Source organism: Macrotis lagotis, chromosome 1 (genome assembly GCF_037893015.1).
Source record: "Macrotis lagotis isolate mMagLag1 chromosome 1, bilby.v1.9.chrom.fasta, whole genome shotgun sequence".
Taxonomy (NCBI): domain Eukaryota; kingdom Metazoa; phylum Chordata; class Mammalia; order Peramelemorphia; family Peramelidae; genus Macrotis; species Macrotis lagotis.
Window position 1 is genome coordinate 136,741,391 of NC_133658.1, and position 21,551 is coordinate 136,762,941.

General features: G+C 35.5%; 1 protein-coding gene and 1 pseudogene across 11 annotated transcripts in view; both read left to right on the forward strand.

Moving 5' to 3' along the window:
* UNC5D (unc-5 netrin receptor D) overlaps window positions 1-8,305 on the forward strand; it is a 789,424-nt gene extending 781,119 nt beyond the window's left edge. For all 11 annotated transcript variants that reach the window (XM_074208625.1, XM_074208642.1, XM_074208633.1 and 8 more), the window contains one exon: window positions 1,480-8,305. In XM_074208625.1, the coding sequence (XP_074064726.1) occupies window positions 1,480-1,684 (205 nt within the window). In that variant the 3' untranslated portion in view covers window positions 1,685-8,305. The remainder of the gene's footprint in view (window positions 1-1,479) is intronic.
* Window positions 6,498-19,895, forward strand: LOC141516450 (COP9 signalosome complex subunit 3-like; annotated as a pseudogene).
* The last annotated feature ends 1,656 nt before the right edge of the window (window positions 19,896-21,551 follow it).

Consider the following 21,551-nt stretch of genomic DNA (forward strand, 5'->3'; position numbering starts at 1 on the left):
ACACACACACACACACACACACACACACACACATATCTATAGGAGATACATGAGAGGAAGGGGTTAAAGATAATTATAAGGTTCCTAGCTTTGGAGAGAAAAGGATGATGGAGAATAGAACAGTTACTTCAAGAAAACAGCAATAATAGTTCACATTTCTATAGTACCTTACTGTTTAAAAAGTACTCTTCTTACAGTAGCTCTGTGAGATAAGTAGTATACCTGTTATCATTAGCCCTTTGAGCCATTGAATTTATACCACACAAGAGTTCACACTCATATCTCTTGATCCCCAGGCCAAAGGATCATAGATTTTAGAGTATAAAGGGATCTTATAGGTCACCTATTCCAATTCCATATAATTAAAGAAACTAAGCTCCAGATAAGTCAAATGGCTTGTCCAGGATTTCACAGAAAGTGTCTGAGTTGGAATGTGAACCCAAGTACCCTTATTCCATATGCAGAGTTCTTTTTACCCCTATACCATGGTACCACTCAAGTTCCTAAACCTATCATTTGCTAATTTTACTTTCCCACCTTTTTTTTTTGAAAATTAGATTTTTACTACATCATGAAAGAAATTACAGAGTGGTTCAGGGAATAGACCTAGAATCAGGAAGACCTGACTTGTGTCTTAGATATTTGCTAGCTGTGTGATCTTGGGCAAGTCACTTAACTTCTTTCTGCCTCAGTTTTCCCCAAATGTAAAATGAGGAGAAAAATAGCACCTAGCTGACAGGATCAAATGAGATAATATGTATAAAGTTTTTACTAACAAAATACCTGGTAAATAATAGGAACTTAATAAATTCTTGAAGTGACAGTAAGATATTCAAGGTAAAATGTCCTGAAAACTGAAACCAAAAGATGAGTTTTATAGGCTTGATTACCTGTTGAGGGGATAGTTGAAGTCCCAGATTTGAAGGAGCTTGCTAAATGAGAAAAAAAAAGATGAAAGTGTTGGTCATGGTCTTTGTAAATACAGAGAATGCTTCCATGGGAAAGGAGTGATCAGAGATCTAGAACAAGAACCAGGATGAGTTAGTGTCATAGAAATACAAGATAGAAGAATGTTTCAGGTTGACCACAAAATATAATACAGAGGTGAAAGAAGATGAAGGCTGAGAAAAACCTTTAAAGAAAAGAAAGTCATTGGAAATCTTTGAAAGAAACATTTTGATAGATCTAGGAACTCAGCATATAATATAAGATTATTTGTTTTAGAGCTGATTTCCCTTTCTCCCATACCTCTGGAATACAAGATGTTGAACAGACTAGAAACACCCTTACCCATTTACTCAATTTCACTTAACATAGAGGCAAAACATACCTTTAATAAGAGGGATCCAACAACTTCTTTGAGTCAAGTCATAATGTTCTCTAAAGCTCCTCTCACTCTAATCTAACTTTACTGTTTTCTTCCCATGAGATTTTATTGTTATTTATCCTTTTACTTAATTTGCCTTTCTTCGTGTCTAGGAATTTATCCTACTTTGCTACCCAAAGTAGTCCATCTGCTGTCATTTTGAACCTGTGGGAAGCTCGTCATCAACATGATGGTGACCTTGACTCCTTGGCCTGTGCCCTTGAAGAGATTGGGAGGACACACACAAAACTCTCAAACATTCCTGAAACTCAACTTGAAGAGACCGACTTCAGCTACAGCAGGCAAAATGGACTTTAGTCCATCTCCTCTCATGAACAGACCGATGGCCAGCTTTGTGACTTTTTTTATTAGATGGGGAGGAAAGAAGTGGCTTTTAGCCCAGTGGTATTTGGAAAAACTCAACTTCATTTATAATTAAAAAAGGATGTAACTTGAAGAAACTGAAGGTTATCTTGGTAAATCATGTTAATGTTGGGAAGGTCCAAGCTTGCATCCAAAAGGTCCCATTGTCCCATCTGAATTAAGACTGTCTTAATTCTACCATTTCTGTAGAGGTGAAGTGAAAAAGAGACACACAATTGCCTTTAAACAGGCTTATATTTTTGGAATTGTTAATGGGTCAAAACATATCAGGTGCCAACATAGCAGAGACTGAATAAGTATATGATTTGGAAAAAGTTCATACAGTAATGATGTTCCCCAAGGGCCAAATTATTCTGTTATCAATGTCAGATTGGTATTTTTTTTAACCAAATGATATTTGCAGTGTGGGAATGTGTATAAAACTGACCTTTATAAGTAACAATATTGCCAGTCTATTTTTATGATTTTAACCATATCACAAGTTTGGAACTGAGGATCTAAGTAACTCAAACCAGCACTATCTCCCCACCTCACCTGCATTTTTCTATCTTTGTCAAGTACTGCCAGGAAGAATGAATGGGACGATTTATTGGTTAGCTATATCCTATAGTCACTTCCAAAAACTAAGTCTAACCTCACTCCCTTCTGACATTCTTCCTCAATGTAGAATAGTAAGGCACTGTTTCCAGGTTCATCCATGACCACAATTAATCATCACTGCACAATGACCTAGGATGATAACCATTGCTCATAATCTACAGAGCAAGGCCCCCAACCCCACTCTATAACCAACAGTTAAGCCACACAATCTTAGTAGAATCAAATCTGTTGTAATGCAGCTGGGAGGTTGGATTTGGATATGTCACTGAACAGTTTCTTTCCCAGGAAACATGACTCCTTAAGCTGAAGGTCTCAAAAGAGCATTATGGTTAGTTTAAAAGGTAGTGGGTGTTAGCCAGATTCTCCTAATAACACTGTAACAAAATAGAGTTTCACTATGGTTTTTGATGAAACTTACTGAAATTTTTCTTGCATTTTTCTATCATTGAGAACACTTTGGTAAAAGCTCTGGTCCATTTTATCTAAAGAAAATTATTATTATTATTATTATTATTATCATCATCATCATCATCATTATTTTAAGAATCAACAGAATCATTCACTTTGAACCGTGTCTGATATATATTCCATTAAAGTCACCAAGTATTAAGTGACTACTAAAAAATAGGCACTATGAATGCAAAAATAAAAATGAAATATCTCCTCTCCTCAAAGAGGTCATCCTGTAACACAAGCTATGATAATGTCCTCTAGTCCCTCAATTTTAAAACTAATATCATTATGGTATAGTTAATTTTTAGACATATAGAGGAAATAGTTAATTTAATTACTTAGAAAAATCTGAAATCCTCAAGAAATTCAAGAACTTTATTTTTAACCTTCTTTCTCAGAGAACCTTTTTGACCAAAACTTCATGCAAATAGTCAAATGGATTCTCTTTGGGTTGACCTCTGCTCCCTAGACATGCTAATAAGGAAACATCATCCCAAAGAGTAACATTCATCCAATGAAGACAAGGGACAGGAGAATATGAAGGAGGCCACAGGTTGCAAAAGCAGACTCTGAATATTTGGTTTTATACCAGCAACAGGTGGAAAGGGGAAATTTATAATATCCAAAGAGAAGAAAACAGCTAACCATTTAAGCGTGTTTATCCAAAGAACAAGTTTCCTGAACAATTATTAAAATGTATATCCACTTTTATTAGAGTCTCTAAAAAGATCCAAAAATAGAACCACAAAGAAAATGGTCTAAAGGCTTGGAATTTATGATGCCATATTTAACACAGTCTGGGGCATATTGACTCTTGCATTGGCTTTGCTACATGAAATTCCACAGAATAAGACTTTTCTCAGGAACTGAATGGATTATTGTATAGATCAGACAAAACCACTTAGAACTGTCAAACCTATTTTCTGAAATACTGTCTCTAGATCAGGAGAATACCCTTTCCTTAATAGTCTGTTCAACATGTTTATCCCTTATAGGGAACAATGGAAAGAATTCATGGGAGTGTGTCATTTGACATCTCTGAAATAGTTTCTTGAAGAAGCAGCAATGGGGAGAGTCAATTATCAAGACAAATACAGAACTGACTTGGGTAAAGGGATTGGAGGAGAATTTGCAGAGTAGCTGGTTTTTTTTGCTTCTCAGAGAAAAATAGACGCTACCACTGCTAACCCTATCTTTTTTACCTGCCCTTAAATAGACACTCAGCATTGTTCTCTTATTTCCTGAATGGTCTTCTAAGCATTTCATCCATTGATGTGCATTCAGACAGACCTGAATGAATCTCAGTTATATTCAAGGGTACTCTTGTATTTGACAACAAACTCAAAATGTAACTAAGGATGATGGAAATTTGTTTTGTGCATTTAAAGACAAAATGAGGTCATTTTTACCCTTTGAATATTAACTTAATGACCTTTCTTCTTTTGTTTTTTTTTAATTTAATGGCTTAAGCTGATAGACTCATCTGATAAAAAGATAGACTATTTCTTAAGATCATCAAGTTTAACTCTGATTTTTATGGATAAGTAAATGGAGGCAAAAAGGTTGAATTAAGACCTTGAAATCTTGTCTGACTAGCAATCAAAAGATTAAACTAACCCTTTGATTCATTCTTTCTCTTTTCCCCTTTTCATATTAATCTCCCATCTTTGGATATCAGCTGCAGAAAAGAATAAAGTTGAATTCTTTTAGAGTCATTCAACAAACCTTGCAAGATTTACAAAGCAATGGGATTTAGGAACAGATAAGATAAAGCCTTAGATCACAATTTGAATGTTGGACTACTTAGCCCAACTTAATCCCTTGAATGGGCTTTGATGCTTGGCTATCTTTCCTCTGAGATTTGCCAAGCAAATGCCCCTCTAGAGAAAGGTTTTTGCTCCTTATCCTGAGGCCTTATGTTGATAAAAGGTTTTACTCATTCTTTGTACAGAGAGACAGAGACTGAGAGTGGTAGAGAAAGAAATAAACAGACAGAGAAAAGAAAAAAGTGATGGAGAGTAGGAGAAAGAGAGAGACAGAGAGATTGAGAGAAAGACAAACAGAGAGGGACAGAGAGAGAAAGAGAGAAACAAAGAGAAAGAGAGACAGAGAGAGAACCATTTAGTTTTTGATGATTTATTTAGAAAATCTCATGACATGTCTTAACCTATCCCTGCCATTTTGAGTCCTATGCGTAATTTAAGATGAATAGGTGTACTTTCAAAAAGACTTAACAATTATGTCACCAAAATGGTATACTTCATAGTTTTCTTGGACTGCAGCATCATAAAACTAATTTATGGTTTTTACAACATTGCTTGTGCAGTTTTTCTAGTTTACATTAAAGTCCTTTAAGCCAAAAGGAAGCTTGCTCTATAGATTTAAATGCAAACTTCATTTACCGGTGCACAAAGTCCCATAAAACTAGGTTGTACTCCCACAAAAATTTTATTGGCCTTTTTGTAAGACATGAAAAAGAATTGACACCATTCTCTTTAAAGAGGGGGGAACTTTTTTATTATTATTTTTATCTTCAAAAGCAGCTGTTATCCTTTTCTGTGGCCTATACATTTTTCTTTCAGAAAATTCTGAGAGAAGCTATTACTTTTAAATCACTAAAACGGGGTTTTCTTTGGATTAAAATCTCTGGACTTAAAGACCTGAAGAACTTGTCTCTCTGAAAGATGTTATCTTAAAAAAAAAGTTGAAAGACATGGCATATCCATTCTGTTTCAGAAAGCTTTCTCCAGATGCCAAACTTGTAGCAAAGGTATCTGTGAAGTTAGAAAATGTTGTGAAATATATCAGTGCAATGTTCTTTTTTCCCCTTTTAGTCATTTCTCTTTCCTGTCTATTAGTAGTGGGTCAAACTGCCCTCTGTAAATGTCTTGAATAATATAGTTGACAGATGCAGTAAAGGAAGTTTTCCCAGAGGCTTTTGTTCCGGCTATATCAAGTTCAAAAGAACTGCAGATGAGCTAGAAATGTACCTCTTTGGCCTATTATATGACTTACTTTCCTTATTTTTCCTTCATGTAACATTGCAAGATTTTGTCTTCTTAGTAGCTCCCATTGTCTTTATTAGAGATAACAGCTGCATAGAAATGGGAGAGCAAAATGTTGTCCTAACAATAGTGGCAAAAAAAAAAAGTAGTAGCCCTTGGTGTTAGTTGCCATAGCACTGTATTTGAAAATTGATGCTTTAGTAAAAGCTGAATGGGTGCGGTTTCCACTGTTTTGTCCCTATAGAAGTTTCCAGAACAACAAACAAAAGTGTATTTTGTCAACTGTCACAAAAGTGAAAATGTTAATTGATCTTAGACGTGATTGCATTTTCTTTGTGTGTTTTTAATTTCCAAATAATTTTAAAAGCTGCAGTTTACCAAGCTGTTTGGGTGTATTAAACAGCATGTGGTGTTTTTGCAAGCGATTCTAGGCAGGCAAGGGTCTACCACATAGTCACATGGTCTTCTTACATCCCCCACAACAGGGTCATCTATCCCAATAAGATGGCATTAGAAAGAGAGACTTTTTTTTCTTTTCAAGAAAGGAAAGGGGATGGAAGACTAACCCTTGCCAATTAGTCACTAGTGTGTAATTTTGTAATCTGAAGTAGAAAGTTCAACGCACATAAAGTAATTGTAATTATTTAAGCAGCTGCTTAGCCTTTATTTTTCCTCTTGCTGTGAAGACCATGGATTTGGAATGTCCTCATGAGGTGGGCCTAGGAAGTGAATATCAAGCTTCATGTCTTAGAACCCACCCACCATCTGAACCCAAAGATAAACACATGCAGAATGCTTCCTGGTTAGATCTGTACTTTTAGAATCATCCTCCCCACCTCCACCCCCATTAAATTTAAATCTAGAAATAAATGATTTAATATGAATCATACCATAGTCCCTAAAAGATGTAGCATTTAATGATAATGGGAGCATCTTACAGAAAAGCATGTCATTTTGGGGGGATAGCAACAGTTTTATGTTAAATTTTATTAAAATGGGGAAAATTGTCCTTTTAACCTCTGTTTCCCAAATTCTTAGATAGCAATTCCATCGATTCAAGAAAGATTCAATATAATATTTTAGCAAAACAAAATAAAATAGGAAATTTCCTTGGAGTTTATTATGACTGGGTTTTAACTTTAGAATCCTACATTTTAAGAGTGGAGAGGAAGCATAGCATTTCAGAGATGGAAAGTACATCTTGAGGTCATGTGGTCTGATGATTTCCAAGCAGGAACATTTAATTTGTTTCAATATAACTCAACAAGTATTTGTTCAGCACCTTGTCTGCAAAGATGTTGGGGGGAAAAAGGCAAAAAAACCCCCCGATAAATTCCTTGCCTTCTCTACAGCATCCTCCATCCTGTTTTTGAAGACTCCCTGTGTTGGCTAAGTTCTATTGGAAGTAAGATAACAGACCATATGATCTTTGAGGTGTCTTCCCAACTCTGTGATTTAAGAATATAAGACATGTTTATCATGGCAAAGAGAACAAAGCTGAGAATAGCTCCAATGGTATTCTTCTATTCTCTCTTCCCAAATAATTCTAATGGTAGAACAAATGGTGACTCAGTGACAATAATCAAGCCCTTCGCTGAGACTTCTTTTAGAGAATCAACAACAGAAATCTTTATAACTTGCCATCACTCTGTGACCTTGCCATTGGTTCTCCCATGTATTCAGGGACAGAAGAATATGAAGAGAATATACTCCAGATAACCACATTTCTGACCAAGAAATTCTCCTTGCTTTTTCCAAAAATAAGGAGTCAAGCTTCTGCTTCCTCTTGTCCATATTTCATAGTTGCATTTAATTGTTCTTTTTTGGGGGGGGGTCTATTAAATGCCCCCTCATATATACATACACATATGTGAAAATACAAAGGGAAACAGCATCTTATTCTCCTGACTCAGATACAAATAATAAAACCAATTGTTTTTTTCTATATTTCTGTATTAAGAGACTTAAGGTTTTTGTTTTGTTTTGCTCTTTTTGGGGGAGGGGAGGAGGAACTGGTTTATTTTTTCTCTTTGGTAGTGGTGTGGTGTGAGATCAGTCTGCAGGCACTTTCTGAACAAATGACTAGGATCTCCCCCCTCACTCCCTGTTTTATTTAAATGTGTTAAGAACTGGAAGAAAACAGAAACAACAAAGAGCTGGTTGAACACTTGGTTTGACATGAAGCTGAAGGAGCAAGCAAGCCAGAGAAGATAGTTTGAATAAAGCATGGCCTTGGCTTCATACCACACTTTCTGTGCCTTGTACTATCAATGTAAATTCTGAATGTTGTACAGTAAATACTTGGATGGACTCCTTAGAAAAGGCTGCACTGGCTTCTTTTTCAGCACATGTACATATATATAAATATATATATACATATATATATATTTGGTAATGCCCAACAGCTGTGTTATATTGTATTGAAAAAATGGACAGTTTGGATGTTTTATGTAGAGTATGCAGAAATTGGATGGCTACAGACTTTTGAAGAAAAATGTACAGACATAAATTACTGCATATGGGTTATTTATGAATAAAGAGTCTTTTATTGACATCTTAGATTACTATATGAGTGGCACCTTGAAATCATAATGAGGTTTCTTCTTCACAGGGTTAACAAGACAAAATATTCATCACTACAGTAGCAGTTTTTAATGAAGTATAAATATAAATATCCTGACCTCATAATGTCATTTCCCCTCTGCTACATCTTCAGAAAAATAGGGGACAGAAAAAGGAAAATCTCCTCATAATTCTTGGAATGGAAAAAAAGTAGGAAGTATATAGTTGAGCCAATACTTGTGAGGTCAAACATTTGATAGTTAATGTGTAGAATTTGAGAAATGATGACTGCACAATTTCTTCAATTTGTTTGGAATATGCTGATGACATTTTTCAGGTATTAGACTTGGGAGAAACAAAATTTTATTCTCATGGTTTGGAGGGTGAAAAAAAATGAAAGGTATTAAAGGAAAAGGTATTCACTCCTTTCTCCTTTCTCTGAACTCATTCAATTGTAGGACAGGTTCAGAAATTCTATTTATTCTACTCCTAAATCACCACCCTCAACTAATCAGAGTTTATCTGCACATGTGTAGTAAGGGAAGAGGAGCAACTAAGGAGAAAATGTTAGTGAACCAACAATCCAGTTTCCTTCTAAACCACAATGATCACTAATTTACTTTAACCTGAAAAGGGAAAAAAAAAGTATACATACATATACACATATATAATACAATTTATATGTAATATACTTGTATATATATATGTATGTATATTTATATATAGGTATATATGTATATATAAATATATATGTATATATGTGCATATATAAACATGTATATAAAGTATATACATATATATATATATTATATACATACAATATAATTCCCTATCTTTTGGTTTAGAACCTTAAGTCAGTATAGAAACCTGGTATTTTAGACTATGAGTTCAAACATTTTTTTTCTTCTCTCTGAGTTATATAACAAACATCTTACTGCCTGCTTTATCTTTGCCTTATCCATCATGGATAATAAGTCACACAACTAGAAAATTTAAAAATTTTAATACTAATTTAAAAAGTCAAGGAAACAACTTTAAAGAACAGAAGACACTAGCTTATACATTCAATCAGAAGAAACAGGAGGATTTGGGAAGGGACAAAGAGGACTTTTACCACTGACAAGAATTCTAGATTAGGGGAAAGTCCACTAGTGTTCACACAAATCCTTTATTCTGTTCACCATTGTAACATAAACCTTGGTGGATGAAAGTTCCCTGACACTACAATACCACTCAAGTCCTATCATCACTCTCCTGTCTCCCTTCAATGTCATTTTTACTACTTCTTCTTTCAAGTACCCAGACTCTTCTTGGAGCCTTCTATCTATGTCCTCCAAAATATTTAATCCATGGATATCTGAGGTTCTTCTATTATGTGGGGAAAAAAACACAAAGCTATTTGTTTCAATTTATAATTCCTGGAAGATACAAAGAATCTTTTCTCTCTACCAATAGAACACTTACCTAATTTGTGTTGGATGATGGAAGCCACTGGCAATATATAGAAGTCCTTTTTAGAATAATGTTTTTAAATGCACAAAATAAAATGCATATTAAAAATAAATAATTACATTAAATATAATTATCAAAATTATTTTTAAAACAGATTTCATGGACTTCAGATTAAATGCCTTAAATTTCTTCTCTGCCTAAAACTTCAAACAGAAATAACAACATACCCTGACCTTAGAGCTTGTAGAAAGAATTTTTTTTCTTCATCTATAATCACTTTAGATCAAATAGCCTTTTACCTCTTCCTTCTTTTTCCTTTAGATATTCTCATGTATTTGCTTCAGTATCTTACCTCTCTAGATTTGATCAACATTTTATCATTCATTGGTTAAGTTATATAGCAATTTGTTTACATATTCCTTTTGCACCTCTTCAGATTCATCTTGAATACATTGGTGATTTGATCTGTGTGGGTGCACCATTCACCTTTCTTGGAGACTGCAATTTCTCCTCATCTGGAGAACCTACTTTTATCAGTTTCTATGACAAAAAAGTAAAAATAAAAACAATACCTTCTAGTCATCCCTCTGGTGATAAACATACTCTGTACTTAACCACATTAATTACTCTTGTGATGAGTCTGATCCCTCTTCCACCTGACAGCTCTTTATGTACTTCCTAAATCTGCACTTCTCCAGGCTAACATTCTATCTTCCTTCTTTTGAGCCTTTAATGGCGAGATATTAAAATCTTTCACTTTAACTGATTTCTCTAATCTGGATTCTACTCAACTTATCACAATCCTTCCTAAAGTGTGGTTCCCAAATCCAATCATGCTATCATGAGTGTAGTGTGACCAAATCATAGCATAATAAAGTTATCAGCTTCCTAATCCTAATACATTAAGCTTTCATTTTATTATAAACATTATTGCTCTATCTCACTAGCCTACAACACTACATTTCCTAAAGCACAAACTATAAAAAGAGGAAACAGTTTTTAAATAACAAATTATATGACATTCTAAAGATCAGTGGGTGATTGATTTATTAAATGAATGGTGAATTAATTCATTTCTATTTAGACTCCTATCATTTCATATTAGAAACCATGTTCTAAAGCCCCTAGTATTAAATTCAAATGTCACTGGGATCACAATTAGGACATCCTTTACCTCAGTGGTTTCAAATTAAAATAGATATGAGGTATACTATTCCATACATAAAGATCACTGTGAACAGTATAATGATATTTTAAAAATTTAATGCTTTCTGTTTTATTATATTTTTATTTGATTAAATATTTTCTAATTACATTTTAATTTGGTTCAGGAGGTACTTGGAAATATCAGAGTCCCTGTTTCCTTTTCCTTTGTTCCGCCCCCCCCACACACACACAATGGAAAACCCTGGAGGGGGAAAAGTAGTTCAAAGCAAAAATATGGATAGATGCTTAAATCTTATCTCATATTTATACCTAGTTCTTCCATTTCACAAAGTCCTTTTGTCACAACTATCCAGTTTCTAGATAGAGTCACAAAGTAATACTTAAGATTTGAAGTTGATGTGGGAGAGATGGGCAGTGCTGCCACAAAGATCAGGTTTCTTGGAAGTGAACAACAACAAGTCCTGGAGGTATGAAAACTCAGGATTTTTTATTCCACTAGTCTGCAGAGCTCATAGATTAAATTTTTTTTTTCAGGTAGAGACAATAAGTTTCTTGAGGATAGGTTGAAAAACAAAGGACTAGGCTAGAATGCCTGAGGGAAAGAGAAAAGAAAACCGCCATAAGAAGTGGCTGGGCTCAGAATTCAGTGAGTGAGGGTGGCCTTGAAATGTAAACCAAACTTTTATAGTCTTGCCCAATTCTTAGGCATGGAAGAGTCAGGAATAAATGGTAAAAGGGGACCCCATTCCCTTTAAATGATTGGAGTCTTTGGAAGACTGAAAGACAGAAATCTGGAAGAGGAGTAAAGGGATGAAGAGCAGTTACTCTTATCTTGGGAGTTGTACATTTAACAAAGAAGTTAAATAGGAGGGAACAATAGGAGGGATTTACATCTGATTAGGGTATATGGAAGTCTTCAGAAAATATAGACAGGCACAAATAACATTTCCTAATATTAAAAAACTAGACAGTTATTTCTCCTTCAACAAAGTGATCTTGGTGGTTATCTAATTAAGTCCCTCATTTAAGAGGTGAGAAAAATGAGAGTGAGAAAAACTGATAAATTAATTCATGGCTCCATAAAATTATTTTCCAAAGGACTTCACTAAGAGTCTACTCTGATGTAGATTGTGGAATAAATAAGGACCCTGGTGTCTTGACGGTGCCAGTCCTAGCAGAGGAACTAAAATCCTTGAAAGTTCAGAAGTTGGAAAGATTTCAAATATAAACCCAATAACCCATACCTATTTACATACATACAGATCTAGATCTAGATGATATAGATACAGATACAGATATATACAGAATGCAATTTTTTTTCTTTTTTTTTGGAGGAAGGATGGCAACTGGGTTACTGTTCTCAGAAATGGGCTCTTTGGGATAAACAATTCTGCTGTCAATCACACTATCAAATTTGACTACTCAGGAGTCAAATTAGTTGCCCTGTCAAAATGGAGTAACCCCAGCATCAGATTTATAAGTAGAAGAGATTACAATAAAGGTTCTATTTTTTTAATAAAATGTTATAAATGGCACTAGAATACTTAGTCCAGAGTGTTTAAAATGTTTTTTATTAAGATATCTTAACAAAATGGCACACCTTTCTCATGGTGGGAGAGAGGGGATGGGAAAATCCCAACATACAAGCTCTTTTATGCACTTTGAAAGACTTTGTTCCTACCCTTTCATGCTAACCATAGTCTGGGGTCACAAATCTAATTGATACATTGGTTCCTATACATTTCCCCACACTGCTCATTAGAACAGATAGATCTCTTTGATCTTGTGCAAAAGAGAAGGTCAAGACTAGGTCACTCTTGACCAGTTAAGGACTAATTTCTTCTAATCTAGTTTGTCATTTTTGGAATGAGATTAGGAGAACTCTCCCAGTTTTGTGATTGAATGGGGCCATTCCTTCTTTGAAATGGATTTCAAAGGGTGACCCTCTCCACACCCTGAGAAGGCCAACAATGTCCTTCATTCCTCACATCAAATAATCATAAGAGTACTTTTCAAATCATTTAGTAGCATTTCATCAAGGCAGATCCCTAAATGCAAGTAATACAAATTTCCTTTTTTTTTTTTTAGTTTTTGCAAGGCAATGGAGTTAAGTAGCTTGCCCAATGTCACACAGCTACGTAATTATTATGTGTCTGAGGCCAAATTTGAACCCAGGTACTCCTTACTCCAGGGCCAGTGCTCTATCCACTGCTCCACCTAGCTGCCCCAAGTAATACAAATTTTCAATGATGTTCCCAAAGTATCTTTAAAGGAAGTTTCAGAGGACAGTCTTTTTGACTTCAAAAAGTCAACAATTCAGGGGGCACAGTGGATAGAGCACTGGCCCTGGAGACAGGAAGACCTGAGTTCAAATCTGGTCTCAGACATTTAATAATTGCCTAGCTGTGTGACCTTGGGCAAGTCACTTACCCCATTGCCTTAAATAAATATTAAAATAAAAAAGTCAACAATTCTTTGGAGAATCAGAACTTTGGAACTGGACTAGAGGAAAAATAGTTGGGCTTCAAATGTCACCTTTTGCCAGAGATTTTCTCTGGTTCTTCAGATGCAAATGCTTATTCCTCAAATTACTGGTTATTTATTTTAAAGATAATCTTTATATAGCTATGTGTATCTTTCCTAACATCTTTTCTAAGCATCTTTCCTAATATATTTGAACTCCTTAAGGTCAGGTGTTATCTTTGTCATTCCAAGTTCTACATAGTACATAATATTTAGTAGGCACATAATAAAAAGCTCATTATTTAATTGATTGAAACCAGGAAACCTTAGTTTAAATCCTGCCTCTGGAGAAGAGCACAGGATCTTGGAAAAAATGCCTTTATTTCTTGTGCCCTCAGTTTCTTCCAATAAAATCAAATGGAATAACACATATTCTACTTGCTACAAATTTAGCATTTTTAAAATCTCAAAGTAATACTCTAGTCTAGTAGTGGTGGAGAGGTGTAGTGAGCCAGATTGTTCAATCACTTTGACATGAAGCTCCTAAATTACTACTGACTTGTCCAGATCAGAGGTTTTGGTCTTTGAACACCTTTACTTCCTTTTTTCTCTTACATTTAATTATTTATCTTTATTTTTCCAATTACATTGAAAGATCATTTTCAACATTCATCCTTTTGCAAGTTTTTGAGTCCCACATTTTTCTGTAGCTCTTCCTTCACTCCCTCCTCTCCATGGCAGTGATTAGTCTTGTATTGTATAGATTGTAAAGGTAAATTTGTGTTTAACATATTATCATATTAGTCATGTTGTGAAATAAGGATTAGAACTAAGGGGGGAAATATCATGAGAAAGAAAGGAAAAAACATAGAAATAAGTTTTATAAAGTGAACATAGTATGCTCCATAATTTTTTCCCCTCTTGTTGTGGATGGTATTTTCCATCTATTATAATTGTTCTTGATGATTGAACTGTTGAAAGGAGCTGAATTAATCACTGTTGATCATCTCACAGTGTTGCTACACACACACACACACACACACACACATGCATATATATATACATATATGTATATATATATATGTATACATATATGTATATATATATACACACACACACACACACACACACACTTCACTCAGCATTAACACAAATTTTTCCAGGTTATTCTGAAGTTCATAACATTTATATAACATAATTTGTTTAGTCATTCACCAATTGATGGACATTCCCTCAGTTTCCAGTTCTTTGTCATTATAATATTTGCTATAAATTATTTATGATGTCTTTGGGATATAGCTCTAATAGTGGTATTATTGGATCAAAGGGTAAGCACAGTTTTATTACCCAAATTACTCTCCTAAAAACTTTTATTTTGCCTATACCTATGATATTTACCATTTTAGAAGTTAAAATACCTTAGTATTTATTATTAAAACTGCTAGGTGGTATAGTAGATACAGTAGTGGGCCCTAGAAAAATTCAATTGCCTGAGTTCAAATACTGCCTCAGACTTAATCGATTATGTTTATTTCAATTCCCCATGTGTAAAATGAGTCAAGGAAGAAAATGCCATCTCTGTTATTAAAAACCCAAATGAGGTCACAAAGTGAAATATAACTGTATAACAATTTAATAAAGAGATATTATTATAAAAACTTTTAATTAGATGATTTCCCTGAAAGGATCTCAGGGACCCCCTAGATGTTTCTGGACCATACTTTGAGACCCACTAATTTAATAATAATGTTGGGCCTTCATTTTTGAAGAAGACCACAACATCCAGGAAGTGATGCCATGACAAGCACATGTATTGGATTTGAGTGAGGGGTGCTGTGCTAGGTTACCAGCCTCACTTTCTCCTCCAGAGCCATTTGGGTCCATTAGCCCGATATGAACAGGATGACTGAAGACAGCCCTGAATGAGGGACAGTCAGGATTAAGTGACTTGCCCAAGGTCACACAGCTAGTAAGTAGCAAGTGTCTGAGACCAGATTTGAACTCCGTCTTCCAGATACACTGCACCACCCAGCTGCTCTCCCACTAATGTAGATGCATTTTAAATACAATTTCCAACCCAGAGAAAAAGCATCAATTGGAAGTTTTTTCCTCTCTTTGAGAACCCAACAAGAGTGATACATTAAAATATCTCTTTATAAATCTATCTTCATTTTGTTTGAGGATTATCTTCTAGCCCCATTTTCTTTTTTTTCCCTTCTTTTTAAAAAAAGATTTTCTCTATTTTGAGTTTTACAGTATTCCCCTTAATCTTACTTCCCTCCCCCCACCCCACCCCCACAGAAGGCAATTTACCAGTATTTACATTGTTTCCATGGTATACATTGATCCAAATTGAGTGTGGTGAGAGAAATCATATCCTTAAGGAAGAAACAAAGTATAAGAGATAACAAGATCAGACAATAATATATCAGGTTTTTTCCCCCTAAATTAAAGGTAATAGTCCTTGGTCTTTGTTCAAATTCCACAGTTCTTTTGCTGGATACAGATGGTATTCTCCATTGCAGACAGCCCAAAATTGTCCCTGATTGTTGCATTGATGGAATGAGCGAGTCCATCAAGGTTGATCATCACCCCTATGTTGCTGTTAGTGTGTACAGTTTTTTTTCTGGTTCTGCTGATCTCACTCAGCATCAGTTCATGCAAATCCCTCCAGGCTTCCCTGGATTCCCATCCCTCTTGGTTTCTAATAGACATACATATACCACAGTTTGCTAAGCCATTCCTCAATTGAAGGACATTTACTTGATTTCCAATTCTTTGCCACCATAAACAGGGCTGCTATGAATATTTTTGTACAAGTGATGTTTTTACCCTTTTTTGTATCATCTCTTCAGGGTATAGACCCAGTAGTGGTATTGCTGGATCAGAGAGTATGCACATTTTTGTTGCCCTTTAAGTGTAGTTCCAAATTTCTCTCCAGAAAGGTTGGATGAGTTCACAGTTCCACCAACAATGTAATAGTTAGTGTCCCAGATTTCCCACAATATTTCCAACAATGATCATTATCTTTTCTGGTCATATTGGCCAGTCTGAGCAGTGTGAGGTGGTACCTCAGATAAGTTTTAATTTGCATTTCTCCAATAAGTAATGATTTAGAGCAATTTTTTTCTTATGACTATGGATTGCTTTGATGTCCTTATCTGCAAATTGCCTTTGCATATCCTTTGACCATTTGTCAATTAGGGAATGTCTAGCCCCATTTTCAAAAAGTACACCCAGTTGCAATGAAGGCCTGTAGTCAATACATTTATAAAGATAAAGTAAATATGAAAACAAATAAAAGTAAATGGAGAGAAACTAAGAGAAAAATATATATATATAGGATTAATACCGAGGTATCTTTGTTCTGAGGCTGCATTCCTGGTCAGTTCAAAAAGGCTCAGTCCTGAAGTACTAACTCCTTTCTTCATGGTAGCTCTTACCCACGTCCCCTAAAGCCCCAGCTCCAGCCAACCCTTTGGGTCTCCTGATCTCTAGTTTCCTGTGTCTTCTATATATATTTCTTTCCTCTTTTATTCTGATTATCTAGACTGACTTTAAAAGGTCACCCAATGTATATGACTTATTATTGTTAAGCTTATCACATTGCTAATTCACACAAAAGAAGTCACCAAAACATTTATCAAAACCCCCAAACAAGTGCCAGGTAAAACACTGGAGATATAAAGAAAGGCAAAAGATAGTCTTCTCTCTGAGGAATTCACAGTCTAGTGAGGTTTGTGTTTTATGTACAATCAAGATGTATACAGGATCATTTGAACTTCACACCTCATAAAAGGATCACTTGATTTGACTACATTTTTCCAGTTGATTTAGGTTATGAATCTCCTTTCTGTGATTAGATTCTAAATGATGATGATTTTTTTTTGTCCTTCCTTCTTGAGGAAGACCATGACATCAGGGAGATGATACCAGAGGATTTGAATGAGGCATGTTGCACTAAGTCATCAGTCTCATTTTCTCCTCCAGAGCCATCTGAGTCCAGTGGCCACATATATGAATAAAGATAATTAGAAATGACCCTGGATGTGAGACAATCAGGGTTAAGTGACTTGCCTAAAAATCATATAGCCAGTAAGTGACAAATTCTGAGAATGGATTCAAATTCCTTTCCTTCTGACTCCAAAGCCTGGATATTCAAGGACAATTCCCCTATAAACTCTCTCTAGGCAAATCAGTTGGGATGATTTGGGCCATACTTATCCATAACATCAAATTCTAGAAAAATATTTGGTGACTTAAATGCCTATAACCTATACAACATAATTTGCAAATATAGTTTGTGACTAAATCCCTAGAGGATAAGTTGAATTGACAGTTTATTATCCATACCAGTGCTTTATCTGAAGGTGTCAGAGTAGCTCACATATGAAGAAGATATATTATACATAGTGTTAAGTATTCAGTTTCTGATTTCCAAATCTGCAAAAATAAAAGTCATTCAATTATAAGTTTCAAGAATTGCATAATTCCCATTTGGTCAAAAGGAACCTTTTCTTTCTTTTTTGACTTTATGTATGGAAGTTTCCTGTTCTTTTGTTAGGTTAATTAAAAATTATCCTTATTCTATTCTTTGCTAGTCTGAATACTTATAGCAGAAACAAGAACCCTTCATAGGAAAATAAAAGGAGACTGACAGAGTTTTCACTGGTGGGAGGAACAGTCATAGAATTCTTTATGGGAATTGTTCTTTCCCTTTTCCCAAGCACTAGCACTCAAATAAAACATGGGTTACTGATGGAAAATTCAAAAATTGCTTTAAGTCAGAAAAGGTCCAGTTAAGTTCAGAAAATATCAATTTGTAATAGATTTAGTCATCATAGCTTTGTCACTTCCTCAGATGGCAAGTGACATCAGCATTAGAAGAATAGATAGTAGTGTTGATCCAGGGATGAGAATAAATTGGTTTTAGCATGAAAGGGTAATGGATTCAAGGTTGGAGGATAGTATTTGAACTGATTAACTATAGGCCCAAGATTATGAAAGAAAGAATATGAAAGAAGGAGTAATGGCCTGAGAAAATAGAGAGAGATTAAGGCCATAATGACAATGAATATTGGGGTTTAAAAGGAATATCTTAGAAGAAAACATGTTTGTTTCAATTGTGATCAATATTGAGAATTTCAAAGGTCAAGATCATGGTGAACCATTTACAAGTGATGGTAAGATCTAAGAAATGTCCACTCCTATAGGAAGTTAAGATAGAATGAAGATAAAGATAAAGGTAATTAAGAAGGCTAAATATCCAAATTGCTGCTAGACCACAGAGTTCCAACCTTTTCCCTGACTGAGGAATTGGCCTTCCCAATCCCCCATGTTGTATTTCCATTTCTTGGTGATGAATATGATGTCTTCCCTGGAGCAGTTCATGAACAGAGTTCAGCAGCTCTTAGATCAAGGACAAATTACTCAGATTCATGAATTAATTAGTAAAAGTGGAGAACTTAGAGCAAAAAAAAAAAATCCCAACTTGATATAGTATTTGGAGCTTTGGATGTATTGGGGGTCCTTGTAGTTCTGATTGTGAAGTTTTCTTCAAAACATTATTCTCACAGGTTCAGCTTTTTAATCAGCACTTGTAATAGGAAACATGATAAATATGCAACAAACGCTTTTGCTCATCTTTGCCACCAGTTAACAAATGCTCTGGAGGAAAGAAAACAGCACCTGCAAGGAATTGGTATCCTCAGATAAGTCATAGACAAGATCTAGATGAATACAAATCAAATGACCTCCATATAGGCAGATCTCTGCCAGCTTTGTTTGTTGACAAATGCTTTAAGCCTGTCCTCTCCTATCTGAATGTGAATTTGATGGACATTTGTAAGGAGAATGGGGCTTATGATGTGAAGCACTTTTTATGCTACTGCTACTATTGTGGAATGATCTACATGGGATTAAAGAACAATGAAAGAATACTCTACTTTTATAAAGCCATAACTACTCCTGCCTTGGCTATGAGTTACATTATGTTGGAATCTTAGAAGAATATATTCTAGTTTCTTTGATATTAGTGGGAAAAGTACAACAGCTGCCAGAATACACTTCTCAGATTCTTGGTAGATTCATTAAGCCCCTTAGCAATCTGACCATGAATTAGTACAAATCTATTCAATTGATAATCCATCAGAATTTTGAAATCTGGTAAACAAATATAGTGAAAGTTTCACTAGAGATAGTAATATGGAGCTGATTAAGCAATGTTTTTTTCTCTATATGAAGAACACACAAAGGCTAACAAAGATTTTTAATATTGTCATTACAAGACGTGGAAAGTTGTGTACCCTTGTTAGAATATCAGGAGGCAGAAAAATATATCCTTCAGAGAATAGAAAATGGTAAAATTTGTAAGAATTAATCAAAAGGATGGTATAATCAATTTCCTGAAAAATGTAAATATTAAGCAATTTTTGGGGGGGTGATGCCAAATGGCGACAGAAGAGCCTCTTTTGGGTTCTCTCTCTATAATATTTAAAAAATCATAAAATTATGACTCTAACTCAATTTTCAAGAGAAAGAACGCACAGAAAGATCCAGTGAAGCAGTTTTCCAGACCAAGGTAACTTGGAAAATAGTGGAAAAGCTCCACTCCCCAGGGTTAGAGGAGCAGGCCACCAGAGTGAAGGAATTTCAGCCTCTTGGAAGCTGTCCCAGGGCACCTGGGAGCCACACAGTAGGGACAGTTTCATGACCTATACCCTGGGGAGCACAAGGCTCCCCATGGGGGGACCTCTATCAGAGTGAGTGTGTGAAGCAGAACCCTCAGGGCACTCAGCCAGCAGCAGTGGCCTCAGCAGCCCAGATCCAGGAAAAGCTAGTAAGCAGGAGCCCCCAGGCAACTGAGCCTTGAGTGCTCAGCTTACCAAAGGTAAGGGAGTGGAGAGAGACTTCTGAGATCTGTCCTCTATACCTGGAACAGGACTCTGGGGCTCTGACCACATTCAGATCCTAATCACAGTCTAGGCCCCCCCATAGAACAGCAGCCCCCACCTCAGCCCCATGGCAGAGGGGTGTGCATGTGGTCATTCATAGACCAGGAGGGAAGACAGAGCTTCACATACTGAGATTCTTGTCAGTGGGGGGTGGGTGTCCCAATAATACTCAAAAACTCAGGAAGCACCCCAAAACCAGGCACAAGCTGGAGAAATGAGTAAACAGAGAAAAAAAGGAACATCATTGAGAAATACATTGATCCCAAGAAGGATCAAAATACTCAATCTGAAGAAGAGGATATACAAGCTTCTGCATCTAAAGACTCTAAGAAAAATGAAATTGGGCTCAGGCTATGACAGAGTTCAAAAAAGATTTTGAAAATCAAGTGAGGGAGATAGAAGAAAAACTGGGAAAAGAAATGAGAGAGGTGCAGGAAAAATATGAAAAAGAAGTCAGCAGCTTAGTTAAGGAGATCCAAAAAAATGCTGAAGAAAATAGCATGTTAAAAACCAGCAAAAAGTCAAGTGGATAAAACAGTTCAAAAAATTATTGAGGAGAAGAATGCCTTAAAAAGCAGAATTGGCCAGCTGGAAAAAGAGATAAGAAAGCTCTCTGAGGAAAACAAAACCTTCAGATGTAGAATGGAGATGTTGACTTTATGAGAAGTCAAGACACAATACTTCAACACCAAAAGAATGAAAAATTAGAAGAAAATATGAAACATCTCATTAAAAAAACAACTGATCTTTTTTTTTTTGCAAGGCAAGTGGGGTTAAGTGGCTTGCCCAAGGCCACACAGCTCACACAGCTAGGTAATTAAGTGTCTGAGACTGGATTTGAACCCTGGTACTCCTGACTCCAGGACCAGTGCTTTATCCACTGTGCCACCTAGCCACCCCAAAACAACTGATCTTGAAAACAGATTCAGGAAAGATAATTTTAAAATTATTGGGATATCTGAAAGTCATGATCAGGAAAAGAGTCTTGATCTCATTTTTAAAGAATTCCTACAGGAAAATTGACCAGATATCCTAGAAGTAGAGGGCAAAATAGAAATTGAGAGAATCCACCAATCTCCCCAAGAAAGAGATCCAAAAAACCCAACCCCTAGGAATATTATAGCCAAGTTCCAGAACTTCCAAGTC